This window comes from Oncorhynchus keta, chromosome 28, assembly GCF_023373465.1.
Source record: "Oncorhynchus keta strain PuntledgeMale-10-30-2019 chromosome 28, Oket_V2, whole genome shotgun sequence".
NCBI lineage: Eukaryota > Metazoa > Chordata > Actinopteri > Salmoniformes > Salmonidae > Oncorhynchus > Oncorhynchus keta.
The window spans coordinates 20,674,528-20,688,665 of record NC_068448.1 but is presented as its reverse complement, the minus strand read 5'-3'; the positions used below and the strand labels follow the sequence as shown (position 1 = coordinate 20,688,665).

Genomic DNA, 14,138 nt, shown 5'->3' with positions numbered 1-14,138 from the left:
GCATTAACACTGGAGTGACAGATGTGCAGATGACGATGTGCAAGTAGAGATACTGGTGTGCAAAAGAGCAAGAGGATAAATAACAATATGAGGATGAGGTAGTTGGGTGTGCTATTTACAGATTGGCTGTGTATAGGTACAGTGATCGGTAAGCTGCTCTGACAGCTGATGCTTAGAGTGGGCGATATAAGACTCCAGCTTCAGTGATTTTTGCAATTCGTTCAAGTCATTGGCAGCAGAGAACTGGAAGGAAAGGCGGCCAAAGAAAGTGTTGGCTTTGGGGATGGCCAGTGAAATATACCTGCTGGAGCACATGCTACATGTGGGTGCTGCTGTGGTGACCAGTGAGCTGAGATAAGGCGGGGCTTTACCTAGCAAAATTTTATAGATGACCTGGAGCAAGTGGGTTTGGCGATGAATATGTAGCGAGGACGAGCCAACGAGAGCATACAGGTCGCAGTGGTGGGTAGTATATGGGGTTTTGGTGGCAAAACGGATGGCATTGTGATAGACTACATCCAGTTTGCTGAGTGTTGAGTGTTGGAGGCTATTTTGTAAATTACATCGCCAAAGTCAAGGATCGGTAGCATAGTCAGTTTTACGAGGGTATGTTTGGCATCATGAATGAAGGAGGCTTTGTTGTGAAATAGGAAGCCGATTCTAGATTTAATATTGGTTGGAGATGCTTAATATGAGTAACAATCAAGGCATGTCAGTCAAGGCCATGCCTTGATTTTCAGGAGACTGACATAGTTTCACTTCTGTTGGGAAGTAGGAGGGAGACCAGCATTTCTCATCTTCACAGTTTTGGCTATTCTATTCTGGACACATCATCATATTCTGACTGTGTTAAACCTGCTGCTGCATCATGTCATTAACAGTCAAGGCCATGTCACTGACTACACTGAGCAGGCTGGAGCTGTTGGGCAGCCCTTGGCACATTGACTGTAGTGTTTTCAGCTTCCCATAAGGTGGGAGTGGATGATGATACTTTGCGTTTTCTTTGTGTGAGTGTTTCTGATAGGGGGTCATTATTCTCCAAAATGAGGGAGAACGTTGCACTAATGCCGGGGCCCAACGGTGGTGAAACTGATGAAGCGTCAGGTAGTGTCAGTGGGACTGGAGTCACCAAATCAGGTGTAACCGAAGACCCACCAAGAGATGGAGGAGATGAAGTGATACAATTAATGCAATGCAAAATCCCATATCTAACGTAATAAAACTAAAGTCATGTTTTTAACACAACTCACCCTCAGATTTCACAACAGGGACTGATGTTTCTGTCACAAAGGGGCATTCCTCTTGCCTGACAACTCACCCTGAATTGAATTCTGCTGCTCTATCGTTACATAAACTAAACTGCCAACCTAGAAGTCCTTTGACTTCAAAATGAGGGGCATTGTACAAAACATATTCATCAGCGATTGGATCGTAAAATTTAACCCGAGTATCAAAGTTGATAATGCCATCATGTAGGCCGGCTCTGGCCTAACCAATCGTTTTTTCGGACCAATCAGAATGGCCAGAATGTGTTTGCATTCTAGAAATCGTCGGGGAGGGAGGCAAATCCAGACTCATCACGGAGAAGAAACATCAGTTGGCTGGAGCGGTGTGGATGAGTCGCCAGGCAAGCATTCCTCTTCTGTCTTCACAATGATTGGCTGTTGCTGCTCAGCCTCAATCTGTGGAGGAGGTATCTGATCTTTCGAAAGGTCTACAACTGAATGTCCTACAGCAGTACAGTGCAGTACAGCATTGCCCGCCAATCCTCCTTTATTCTTTCTAGCTCCGAGTCTCTCTGGCCATCTATGCTTCACCTCGCTTACATGGCCGTGGGAAATAGGGGTGCTGAGGGTGCTGCAGCACCCCATGATAAACTTAAATAAAATAAATATCTAATATATATACTTTACAGTAAAGTACACCTTTATTACACGTCAATAGCACCCCCAACCCAAAAACATCTTCCCGCGGCCATGGTCGCTTACTGTTCGTCTAGTGCCCCCCACTGCATTGATTTTCTGTGTAATGGCAAAAATGTGCTGCCTTACTTTCAACACTCCCTGTATTTACCATGTGCAACATATTTTTGTGGCGCATGACCTCCCTGTTCATCACTTTCCCTTTCGCTAAAATTATTTTTCCGTCTGTGTTTGTCTGCTTTCTTTTGAACACACAGAGCTGCATTTGCCTCGCATTTTTGACAGCCTGCGACTGAGCGTAATTTGACCAGAATCCATCAAATCTATTGGGGAATTTATTTGTGAAACTTTAACGCGAGATACTGTAGTAAAACTCTTACAACTATTTACTTTTTTCTCAACTGCCACCAGTTTGGCGGAAAAACAAACATTAACATAGTAAAATGTTTTACAGCTTTGTCACTCTATTTTTTATTTGAAAATGATCTTATTTGATTATTTATATATATTACATGTGATAAGGCCACAGACAGCCAGAGGTAATTACAGATACCTGTGATCATCTAAAGTACCAACGAAAAAACCACTAGATGTCATCTGATAAAATTCCCATTAAAAAACGTGAACGTTTTCTGGTAAACTTTGAACGTTTCCAGTAATATACCCTCCCTTTGCAACCATTTTATTGGCTTTGATGTTCCAACTATCCCAATACCATTGCATATTCAAGCAGTAAATAAGAGAACTGGTAATGAATTTATATTAAAGCCCAGATACACACACAATAACAAATCCTTCTGTTCACCTGATTTAGAATTCCTCACAATCAAATGCAGACCGCATTATCTACCAAGAGAATTCTCTTCGATTATAATCACAGCCGTATATATCCCCCCCCAAGCAGACACATCGATGGCTCTGAACGAACTTTATTTAACTCTTTGCAAACTGGAAACTATTTATCCGGAGGCTGCATTCATTGTAGCTGGGGATTTTAACAAAGCTAATCTGAAAACAAGACTCCCTAAATTTTATCAGCATATCGATTGCGCAACCAGGGGTGGTAAAACCTTGGATCATTGTTACTCTAACTTCCGCGACGCATATAAGGCCCTGCCCCGCCCCCCTTTCGGAAAAGCTGACCACGACTCCATTTTGTTGATCCCTGCCTACAGACAGAAACTTAAACAAGAGGCTCCCACGCTGAGGTCTGTCCAATGCTGGTCCGACCAAGCTGACTCCACACTCCAAGACTGCTTCCATCACGTGGACTGGGACATGTTTCGTATTGCGTCAGATAAAAATATTGACGAATACGCTGATTCGGTGTGCGAGTTCATTAGAACGTGCGTTGAAGATGTCGTTCCCATAGCAACGATAAAAACATTCCCTAACCAGAAACCGTGGATTGATGGCAGCATTCGCGTGAAACTGAAAGCGCAAACCACTGCTTTTAATCAGGGCAAGGTGTCTGGTAACATGACCGAATATAAACAATGCAGCTATTCCCTCCGCAAGGCTATTAAACAAGCTAAGCGTCAGTACAGAGACAAAGTAGAATCTCAATTCAACGGCTCAGACACAAGAGGCATGTGGCAGGGTCTACAGTCAATCACGGACTACAAGAAGAAACCCATCCCAGTCACGGACCAGGATGTCTTGCTCCCAGGCAGACTAAATATTTTTTTTTGCCCGCTTTGAGGACAACACAGTGCCACTGACACGGCCTGCAACGAAAACATACGGTCTCTCCTTCACTGCAGCCGAGGTGAGTAAGACATTTAAACGTGTTAACCCTCGCAAGGCTGCAGGCCCAGACGGCATCCCCAGCCGCGCCCTCAGAGCATGCGCAGACCAGCTGCCTGGTGTGTTTACGGACATATTCAATCAATCCCTATACCAGTCTGCTGTTCCCACATGCTTCAAGAGGGCCACCATTGTTCCTGTTCCCAAGAAAGCTAAGGTAACTGAGCTAAACGACTACCGCCCCGTAGCACTCACTTCCGTCATCATGAAGTGCTTTGAGAGACTAGTCATGGACCATATCACCTCCACCCTACCTGACACCCTAGACCCACTCCAATTTGCTTACCGCCCAATAGGTCCACAGACGACGCAATCTCAACCACACTGCACACTGCCCTAACCCACCTGGACAAGAGGAATACCTATGTGAGAATGCTGTTCATCGACTACAGCTCGGCATTCAACACCATAGTCCCCTCCAAGCTCGTCATCAAGCTCGAGACCCTGGGTCTCGACCCCGCCCTGTGCAACTGGGTACTGGACTTCCTGACGGACCGCCCCCAGGTGGTGAGTGTAGGCAACAACATCTCCTCCCCGCTGATCCTCAACACGGGGGCCCCACAAGGGTGCGTTCTGAGCCCTCTCCTGTACTCCCTGTTCACCCACGACTGCGTGGCCACGCACGCCTCCAACTCAATCATCAAGTTTGCGGACGACACAACAGTGGTAGGCTTGATTACCAACAATGACGAGACGGCCTACAGGGAGGAGGTGAGGGCCCTCGGAGTGTGGTGTCAGGAAAATAACCTCACACTCAACGTCAACAAAACTAAGGAGATGATTGTGGACTTCAGGAAACAGCAGAGGAACATCCCCTATCCACATCGATGGAACAGTAGTGGAGAGGGTAGCAAGTTTTAAGTTCCTCGGCATACACATCACAGACAAACTGAATTGGTCCACTCACACTGACAGCGTCATGAAGAAGGCGCAGCAGCGCCTCTTCAACCTCAGGAGGCTGAAGAAATTTGGCTTGTCACCAAAAGCACTCACAAACTTCTACAGATGCACAATCGAGAGCATCCTGGCGGGCTGTATCACCGCCTGGTACGGCAACTGCTCCGCCCTCAACCGTAAGGCTCTCCAGAGGGTAGTGAGGTCTGCACAACGCATCACCGGGGGCAAACTACCTGCCCTCCAGGACACCTACACCACCCGATGTTACAGGAAGGCCATAAAGATCATCAAGGACATCAACCACCCGAGCCACTGCCTGTTCACCCCGCTATCATCCAGAAGGCGAGGTCAGTACAGGTGCATCAAAGCTGGGACCGAGAGACTGAAAAACAGCTTCTATCTCAAGGTCATTGACACTGACCCAACTCCAGCCACTTTAATAATGGGAATTGATGGGAAATGATGTAAATATATCACTAGCCACTTTAAACAATGCTACCTTATATAATGTTACTTACCCTACATTATTCATCTCATATGCATACGTATATACTGTACTCTATATCATCGACTGCATCCTTATGTAATACATGTATCACTAGCCACTTTAACTATGCCACTTTGTTTACTTTGTCTACATACTCATCTCATATGTATATACTGTACTCGATACCATCTACTGTATGCTGCCCTGTACCATCACTCATTCATATATCCTTATGTACATATTCTTTATCCCATTACACTGTGTATAAGACAGTAGTTTTGGAATTGTTAGTTAGATTACTTGTTGGTTATCACTGCATTGTCGGAACTAGAAGCACAAGCATTTCGCTACACTCGCATTAACATCTGCTAACCATGTGTATGTGACAAATACAATTTGATTTGATTTGATCTCAGACTCCTCAAAATGTAAAATGTCTTAAATGTAATTTTCGAGATTTAAAGCTGCTAAATACACCCCAGTTGTCCAATTAGTGATGCAGGTAAAACAGAGTGCAGTTTTTCATTTTATACTAATAGTGGTCTATACATCATATGCAGTTATCCATATGGGAAACCTTACCCTGGTCCAGGTCCACCATTGGATAGGTTATACACCTGCCGTGGATTCAGCAAATACTGGAATTTACGCAGAACTCTGAAATGAATAAAATAGGACTTGAAATGGTAAAATAGAAACATTGACATTGTTTATTATTCAACCATAAATGCCCATTTGTGTAGGAGTGTTCACTTGTAGCATCACCTTTCTCCCTGCTTGCCTCCACTTTTAGGGTTCACAAACACTAAAAGAGGATGAGTGTCTGGGACCGGATCAATCTGATCAGAGATAAATAGTTCAAAGATTACAGCAGTTTCACAATGATACAATGATATTGTCAGTATATTCAGTCTATATTGTCAGTATATTCAGATAACATATACAGTGGGGCAAAAAAGTATTTAGTCAGCCACCAATTGTGCAAGTTCTCCCACTTAAAAAATGAGAGAGGCCTGTAATTGTCATCATAGATACACTTCAACTAAGACAGACAAAATTAGGGGAAAAAATCCAGAAAATCACATTGTAGGATTTTTTATGAATTTATTTGCAAATTATGGTGGAAAATAAGTATTTGGTCACCTACAAACAAGCAAGATTTCTGGCTCTCACAGACCTATAACTTCTTCTTTAAGAGGCTCATTTGTCCTCCACTCGTTACCTGTATTAATGGCACCTGTTTGAACTTGTTATCAGTACAAAAGACATCTGTCCACAACCTCAAACAGTCACACTCCAAACTCCACTATGGCCAAGACCAAAGAGCTGTCAAAGGACACCAAAAACAAAATTGTATACCTGCACCAGGCTGGGAAGACTGAATCTGCAATAGGTAAGCAGCTTGGTTTGAAGAAATCAACGGTGGGAGCAATTATTAGGAAATGGAAGACATACAAGACCACTGATAATCTCCCTCGATCTGGGGCTCCACGCAAGATCTCACCACGTGGGGTCAAAATGATCACAAGAACGGTGAGCAAAAATCCCAGAACCACATGGGGGGACCTAGTGAATGACCTGCAGAGAACTGGGACCAAAGTAACAAAGCCTACCATCAGTAACACACTACACCGCCAGGAACTCAAATCCTGCAGTGCCAGACGTGTCCCCCTGCTTAAGCCAGTACATGTCCAGGCCCGTCTGAAGTTTGCTAGAGAGCATTTGGATGATCCAGAAGAAGATTGGGAGAATGTCATATGGTCAGATGAAACCAAAATAAAACTTTTTGGTAAAAACTCAACTCGTCGTGTTTGGAGAACAAAGAATGCCGAGTTGCATCGAAAGAACACCATACCTACTGTGAAGCATGGGGGTGGAAACATCATGCTTTGGGGCTGTTTTTCTGCAAAGGGACCAGGACGACTGATCCGTGTATAGGAAAGAATGAATGGGGCCATGTATCGTGAGATTTTGAGTGAAAACCTCCATCCATCAGCAAGGGCATTGAAGATGGAACGTGGCTGGGTCTTTCAGCATGACAATGATCCCAAACACTCCGCCCGGGCAACGAAGGAGTGGCTTCTTAAGAAGCATTTCAAGGTCCTGGAGTGGCCTAGCCAGTCTCCAGATCTCAAACCCATAGAAAATCTTTGGAGGGAGTTGAAAGTCCGTGTTGCCCAGCAACAGCCCCAAAACATCACAGCTCTAGAGGAGATCTGCATGGAGGAATGGGCCAAAATACCAGCAACAGTGTGTGAAATCCTTGTGAAGACTTACAGAAAACTTTTGACCTCTGTCATTACCAACAAAGGGTATATAACAAAGTATTGAGATAAACTTTTGTTATTGACCAAATACTTATTTTCCACCATAATTTGCATATAAATTCATTAAAAAATCCTACAATGTTATTTTCTGGATTTTTTTTTTCTCATTTTGTCTGTCATAGTTGAAGTGTACCTATGTTGAAAATTACAGGCCTCTCTCATCTTTTTAAGTGGGAGAACTTGCACAATTGGTGGCTGACTAAATACTTTTTTGCCCCACTGTAGTCTAAATGGAATATGGCTGTGAGGCACTTCCTAGTGACAGTTCTCTAGACTCTAAACAAGGTAAAATAGTTAGACACGGTTGCTTATTTACTCACACCAGTTACTATCCAGCAGTCCTGTAATAGGGAAAGGCCTAAACAGGGTACTAGTACGTACCTGAAGCACCTTTCCGTCAGGAGTGGTGTTGTGGTCACTGTCACCGGCTGAGCTCGAGGAGCCGTTCTTCATGCTGTTAGGCTTCTCCTGATGGGGTCAAGAGAGAGATGAACAGTCAACTTAGCAAATCCAGAGATCATATAAAACAACAAGCAATAACCGTATAATAGTCAAATACAGATGTATTGTTTCTCAAACTAGACATCTTAGCTATCCTACTATTACCATTGCATGTGAGTGAATGTTAAGAGAATAAAAGTAATTTCACTAAGTTGAGGTTCCTTAAAATATATCCTTATGTGAGCTTTACAGTATTAGACACCTGTCATAGGGCAGTAGGTTATCCTGTACCTTCATAACAGGGTAGATGGCCCAAGGGGGGAGGATATGGTCTCTGAGAGTTCCACAGTTACAGTCGGAGGGCTCCTGGGAGGCACAGTCATCATGGCGCTGGAATACAGTAACAGCCAGTGATATCTATTATCAAATTATTCATTTATAAAGCTAACCACATTTGATTTATAAAGCATTTTTATATCAAAGTAGTCACAAAGTGCTGTATTGTTCACGGACATACAGTACCAGTCAAAAGTTTGGACACACCTACTCATTCAAGGGTTTTTCTTTATATTGACTATTTTCTACATTGTAGAGTAATAATGAATCAAATCAAATCACATGTTATTAGTCACATGCGTCGAATACAACAGTGAGATGCTTAAAAAAATACGGATAAGAATAAGAGATAAAAGTAACAGAGTCAATGTGCGGGGCACTGGTTAGTTGAAGTAGTATAAGTCAGAAGTTTACTTACACCTTAGCCAAATACATTTAAACTCAGTTTTTCACAATTCCTGACATTTAATCCTCGTAAAAATTCCATCTTTGGTCAGTTAGGATCACCACTTTCTTTTTTAAGAATGTGAAATGTCAGAATAATAGTAGAGATAATGATTTATTGATTCATCACATTCCTAGAAGTTTACATACACTCAATTAGTATTTGGTAGCATTGCCATTAAATTGTTAAACTTGGGTCAAACGTTTCGGGTAGCCTTCCACAAGCTTCCCACAATAAGTTGTGGTGAATTTTGGCCCATTCGTCCTGACAGAGCTGGTGTAACTGAGTCAGGTTTGTAGGCCTCCTTGCACGCACACTCTTTTTCAGTTCTGCCCACAAATTTTCTATAGGATTGAGGTCAGGGATTTGTGATGGCCACTCCAATACCTTTACTTTGTTGCCCTTAAGCCATTTTGCCACAACTTTAGAAGTATGCTTGGGGTCATTGTCCATTTGGAAGACCCATTTGTGACCAAGCTTTAACATCCTGACTGATGTCTTGAGATGTTGCTTCAATATATCCACATAATATTCCATCCTCATGATTCCATCCATTTTGTGAAGTCAACCAGTCCCTCCTGCAGCAAAGCACCCCCACAACATGATGCTGCCACCCCCGTGCTTCACGGTTGGAGTATTGTTCTTTGGCTTGCAAGCCTCCCCCTTTTTCCTCCAAACATAACGATGGTCATTATGGCCAAACAGTTTTATTTTTGTTTCATCAGACCAGAGGATTTATCATTTATCATTTATCCAAAAAGTGCAGTGGCGGTTTTGGAGCAGTGGATTCTTCCTTTCTGAGCGGCCTTTCAGGTTATGTCGATATAGGACTCGTTCTACTATGAATATAGATACTTTGTACCTGTTTCCTCCAGCATCTTCACAATGTCCTTTGCTGTTGTTCTGGGATTGATTTGCACTTTTCGCACCAAAGTACGTTCATCTCTAGGAGACAGAAAGGATCTTCTTCCTGATGGCTGCACGGTCCCATGGTGTTTAGACTTCCATACTTTTGTTTGTACAGATGAACGTGGTACCTTCAGGCATTTGGAAATTGCTCCCAAGGATGAACCAGACCAGTTTTAATGACTCCAACCTAAGTGTACGTAAACTTCTATTGTGCCTTGCGGTCAGAGGCCGAGCAGTTGCCATACCAGGCAGTGATGCATCCAGTCAAGATGCTCTCGATGGTGCAGCTGTAGAACCTTTTGAAGATCTGAGGACACATGCCAAATCTTTTCAGTCCCCTGAGGGGGGATAGGTTTTGTCGTGCCCGCTTCACGACTGTCATGGTGTGCTTGGACCATTTTAGTTTGTTGGTAATGTGGACAACAAAGAACTTGAAGCTCTCAACCTGCTCCACTGCAGCCCCATCAATGAGAATGGGGGCGTGCTCAGTCCTCTTTTTCCTGTAGTCCACAATCATCTACTTTGTCTTGACCACGTTGAGGGAGAGGTTATTGTCCTGGCACCACACGGCCAGGTCTCTGACCTCCTCCATAAAGGCTGTCTCGTTGTTGTCGGTGATCAGGCTGTGATCAGGCTGTGATCAGGCTGTTGTCTCATCGGCACATTTAATGATAGTGTTTGAGTCGTGCCTGGCCTTGCAGTCATGAGTGAACAGGGAGTACAGGACGGGGCAGAGCACACACCCCTGAGGGGCCCCTGTGTTGAGGATCAGCGTGGCGGACGTGTTGTTACCCACCCTTACCACCTGGGGGCAGCCCATCAGGAAGTCCAGGATCCAGTGGCAAAGAGAGGTGTTCAGTCCCAGGGTCCTTAGCTTATTTATTAGCATTGAGGGCACTATGGTATTGAACGCCGAGCTTTATTCAATGAATAGCTTTCTCATATAGGTGTTCCTTTTGCCCAGGTGGGAAAGGGCAGTGTGGAGTGCAATAGAGACTGCATCATCTGTGGATCTGTTGGGGCGGTATGCAAATTGGAGTGGGTCTAGGGTTTCTGGGATGATGGTGTTGATGTGAGCCATGACCAGCCTTTCAAAGCACTTCATGGCTACAGACATGAGTGCTACGGGTCGGTAGTCATTTAGGCAGGTTACCTTAGTGTTCTTGGGCACAGGCACTATAGCGGTCTGCTTAAAACATGTTGGTATTACAGACTCGGACAGGGAGAGGTTGAAAATTTCAGTGAAGACTTGCTAGTTGGCCAGTGCATGCTCGCAGTCCATGTCCTGGTAATCCGTCCGGCCCTGCGGCCTTGTGAAGTCGCTCTGGATAAGAGCGTCTGCTAAATGACTTAAATGTAAATGTAAAATGTCTTACTCACACTGGCTGCGGAGAGCGTGATCACACTTCCGGTACAGCTTGTGCTCTCATACATGTTTCAGTGTTATTTGCCTCGAAGCGAGCATAGAAGTAGTTTAGCTCGTCCGGTAGGCTTGAGTCACTGGGCAGCACTCGGCTGTGCTTCCCTTTGTAATCTGTAATGGTTTGCAGGCCCTACCACATCCGACGAACGTCAGAGCCGGTGTAGTACGACTCGATCTTAGTCCTGTATTGATGCTTGCCTGTTTGATGGTTCGTCGGAGGGCATAGCAGGATTTATTATTAGCTTCCGGGTTAGAGCCCTGCTCCTTGAAAGCGGCAACTCTAGCCTTTAGCTCAGTGCGGATGTTGCCTGTAATCCATGGCTTCTGGTTGGGGTATGTACGTACGGTCACTGTGGGGACGACGTCATCGATGCACTTATTGATGAAGCCAATGGCAGATGTGGTGTACTCCTCAATGCCATTGGAGGAATCCTGGAACATATTCTAGTCTGTACTAGCAAAGCAGTCCTGTAGCTTAGAATCTGCTTCATCTGACCATTTTTTATTGATCTCGTCACTGGTGGTTCCTGCTTTAATCTTTGCTTGTAAGCAGGAATCAGGAGGATAGAATTATGGTCAAATTTGCCAAATGGAGGGCAAGGGAGAGCTATGTATGCATCTCTGTGTGTGGAGTAGTGGAGTATAGGTGGTCCAGAGTTATTTTCCCTCTGGTTGCACATTTAACATGTTGATAGTTTTAATGTCAGTTATACCTAATTTCTATGAAATAACACATTTAGTAACCAAAAAAGTGTTAAACTCTGCAAACTAGCCACCTTTTGCCTTGATGACAACTTGGCGCAGTCTTGGCATTCTCTCAACCAGCTTCACCTGGAATGCTTTTCCAACAGTCTTCAAGGAGTTCCCATATATGCTGAGAACCTGTTGGCTGCTTTTCCTTTACTCTGCAGTCCAACTCATCCCAAACCATCTCAACTGGGTTGAGGTCGGGTGATTGTGGAGTGGAGGCCAGGTAATCTGATGGAGCACTCTATCATTCTCCTTCTTGGTCAAATAGCCCTTTTAAAATATTATTTTAAAAAACAACAATTTAACTAGGCAAGTCAGTTAAGAACAAATTCTTACTTACAATGACGGCCTACCCCGGCCAAACCCAGACGATGCTGGGCCAATTGTGCGCTGACCTATGGGACCCCCAATCACAGCCAGATGTGATTGCAGTCACTGGATTTGAACCAGTGACTGCAGTGCACCTCTTGCACTGAGATGCAGTGCCTTAGACCGCTGCACCACTCGGGAGCCAACCTGGAGGTGTGTTGGTTAACTACCTCAAAGCTGTCATCAAGGAAAAGGGTGCTACTTTGAAGAATCTCTAATTTGATTTGTTTAACACTTGTTTGGTTACCACATGATTCCATATGTGTTATGGCCTGCTCGCCTCCCTACCACTGAGGAAGTACAGTTCCCGCTCAGCCCAGTCAAAACTGTTCGCTGCTCTGGCCCCCCAATGGTGGAACAAACTCCCTCACGACGCCAGGACAGCGGAGTCAATCACCACCTTCCGGAGACACCTGAAACCCCACCTCTTCAAGGAATACCTAGGATAGGGTAAGTAAGGGTAAGTAATCCTTCTCACCCCCCTTCTCTCCCCCAACAAGATTTAGATGCAAGTGGCTGTTCCACTGGTTGTCATAGGTGTTTGCACCAATTTGTAAGTCGCTCTGGATAAGAGCGTCTGCTAAATGACTTAAATGTAAATGTGTTATTTTATAGTTTTGATGTCTTCACTATTATTCTACAATGTAGAAAACAGTAGAAATAAAGAAAAACCCTTGAATGAGTAGGTGTGTCCAAACTTTTGACTGGTACTGTAAATCCAGACGTAGTTCCAGACATAGCTCTTGCAAGACCACTCCATGAACAGATTGAACAACAGATTGTAATATGTAAATATTCTGCTTGGAAGAAAAGACTGGCCTAATAACTTAAAGGGGCCTAACTCTCCCCACCACAGGGCTACTCAGGAGCCCTCCCTCATCACCATGGAGTGGCACCAGACACAGTGTTTGCCCGTCAGCCCGTGATAACTCTTGATCTTCTTCTGACACTTGTCACACTTCCCAGAGTCACAGTTCCCACTGACCCAGTCATGGGTTGGAACCTGAGGCGGGAGACACAGGCAGAGTCAGATGCAAGAATGACATACATTCACCGGGACAAAGAGAGTGGCTTAGAAATTCACATTACAACATACACTAAGAATGAAGAGGCATTGGAAATATTAATATAATTGCAAATGCCATTGTAAAATGTTGTTTGAAAAAAAACTCTTACTCCCGTGTCTTTCTTAGACTTGACATAGGTCCTAGTACAGGGAGCTGGGTTTCTGTTGGCACAGCGTCCATGGACCGTGTATTTACAACCTTGAAAACAAAGACAAGTAAACAATGCGTTACGTGTCTCCATTGTGTTTTCAACTATTATTGTTATTCTCTCGTTTAATGAATCATGTTAATCAAGACAAGATATACAAGGCTGACAATTAAGTAAACAATAAACAACGCCACTACAGTTTTTCCTATGGAAATATGTGGGGATGTCATAGGTCATAATGGTTATCTAATGGTACATGTTGACATCATCTGATCATGAGAATGTGATTCCACTAACTTGCTTTTAATTGTAAGTTCAGGATAGGTGTCTTCCTGGTAATTTTTTGTTGTTGCTTTGAGTGGATTGAGGAAGTTATGTTGTATTTCCCTCTAGTGGTGAGACCAGACAATGACACTCACAGGTGCAGCAAAGCCCCTGTTTCCTCAGTCCTAGCAGCATGCTCTGACACACATTGCAGTAGACAGGCTTGTTGTAATTTTTCATCCTCCATAGGTGCTGCCCATCCTTCTGAGTCATCTGGGGGTAGATGGTGGGGGAGAAAACACATATTATGGTATAATAAACTAAATATAAAAACCTTGTGCTTTTTTATCTTATATGTCAAAAACTATTTTGACCATTTTTGCACACTCCTAAAACAAACACTGACTCTAAGGGTAAATGTTGGATCTCATATTTGGAAAACATTATGTAAGCAATGCAACATTGATACACATTTTATTTTAATATTGTCTCATGGTTGGAGATTGGGGCTATTAGTGATGCTGTTAGCAACATAAATCGCCTCTGA

General features: G+C 43.9%; 1 protein-coding gene across 4 annotated transcripts in view; it reads right to left on the bottom strand.

Annotated features, from left to right (window-relative positions):
• The window catches only part of LOC118360549 (diacylglycerol kinase beta-like), a 51,132-nt gene that overhangs the window by 21,132 nt on the left and 15,862 nt on the right, over window positions 1-14,138 (bottom strand). For 3 of the 4 annotated variants that reach the window (XM_052485091.1, XM_052485093.1, XM_052485092.1), the window contains exons 9-15: window positions 13,747-13,864; window positions 13,289-13,377; window positions 12,996-13,115; window positions 8,172-8,270; window positions 7,821-7,907; window positions 5,878-5,951; window positions 5,695-5,769 (exon numbers count right to left, since the gene is read on the bottom strand). In XM_052485091.1, coding sequence (XP_052341051.1) covers window positions 5,695-5,769; window positions 5,878-5,951; window positions 7,821-7,907; window positions 8,172-8,270; window positions 12,996-13,115; window positions 13,289-13,377; window positions 13,747-13,864 — 662 coding nt within the window. The other variant, XM_052485094.1, reaches the window with a different exon arrangement.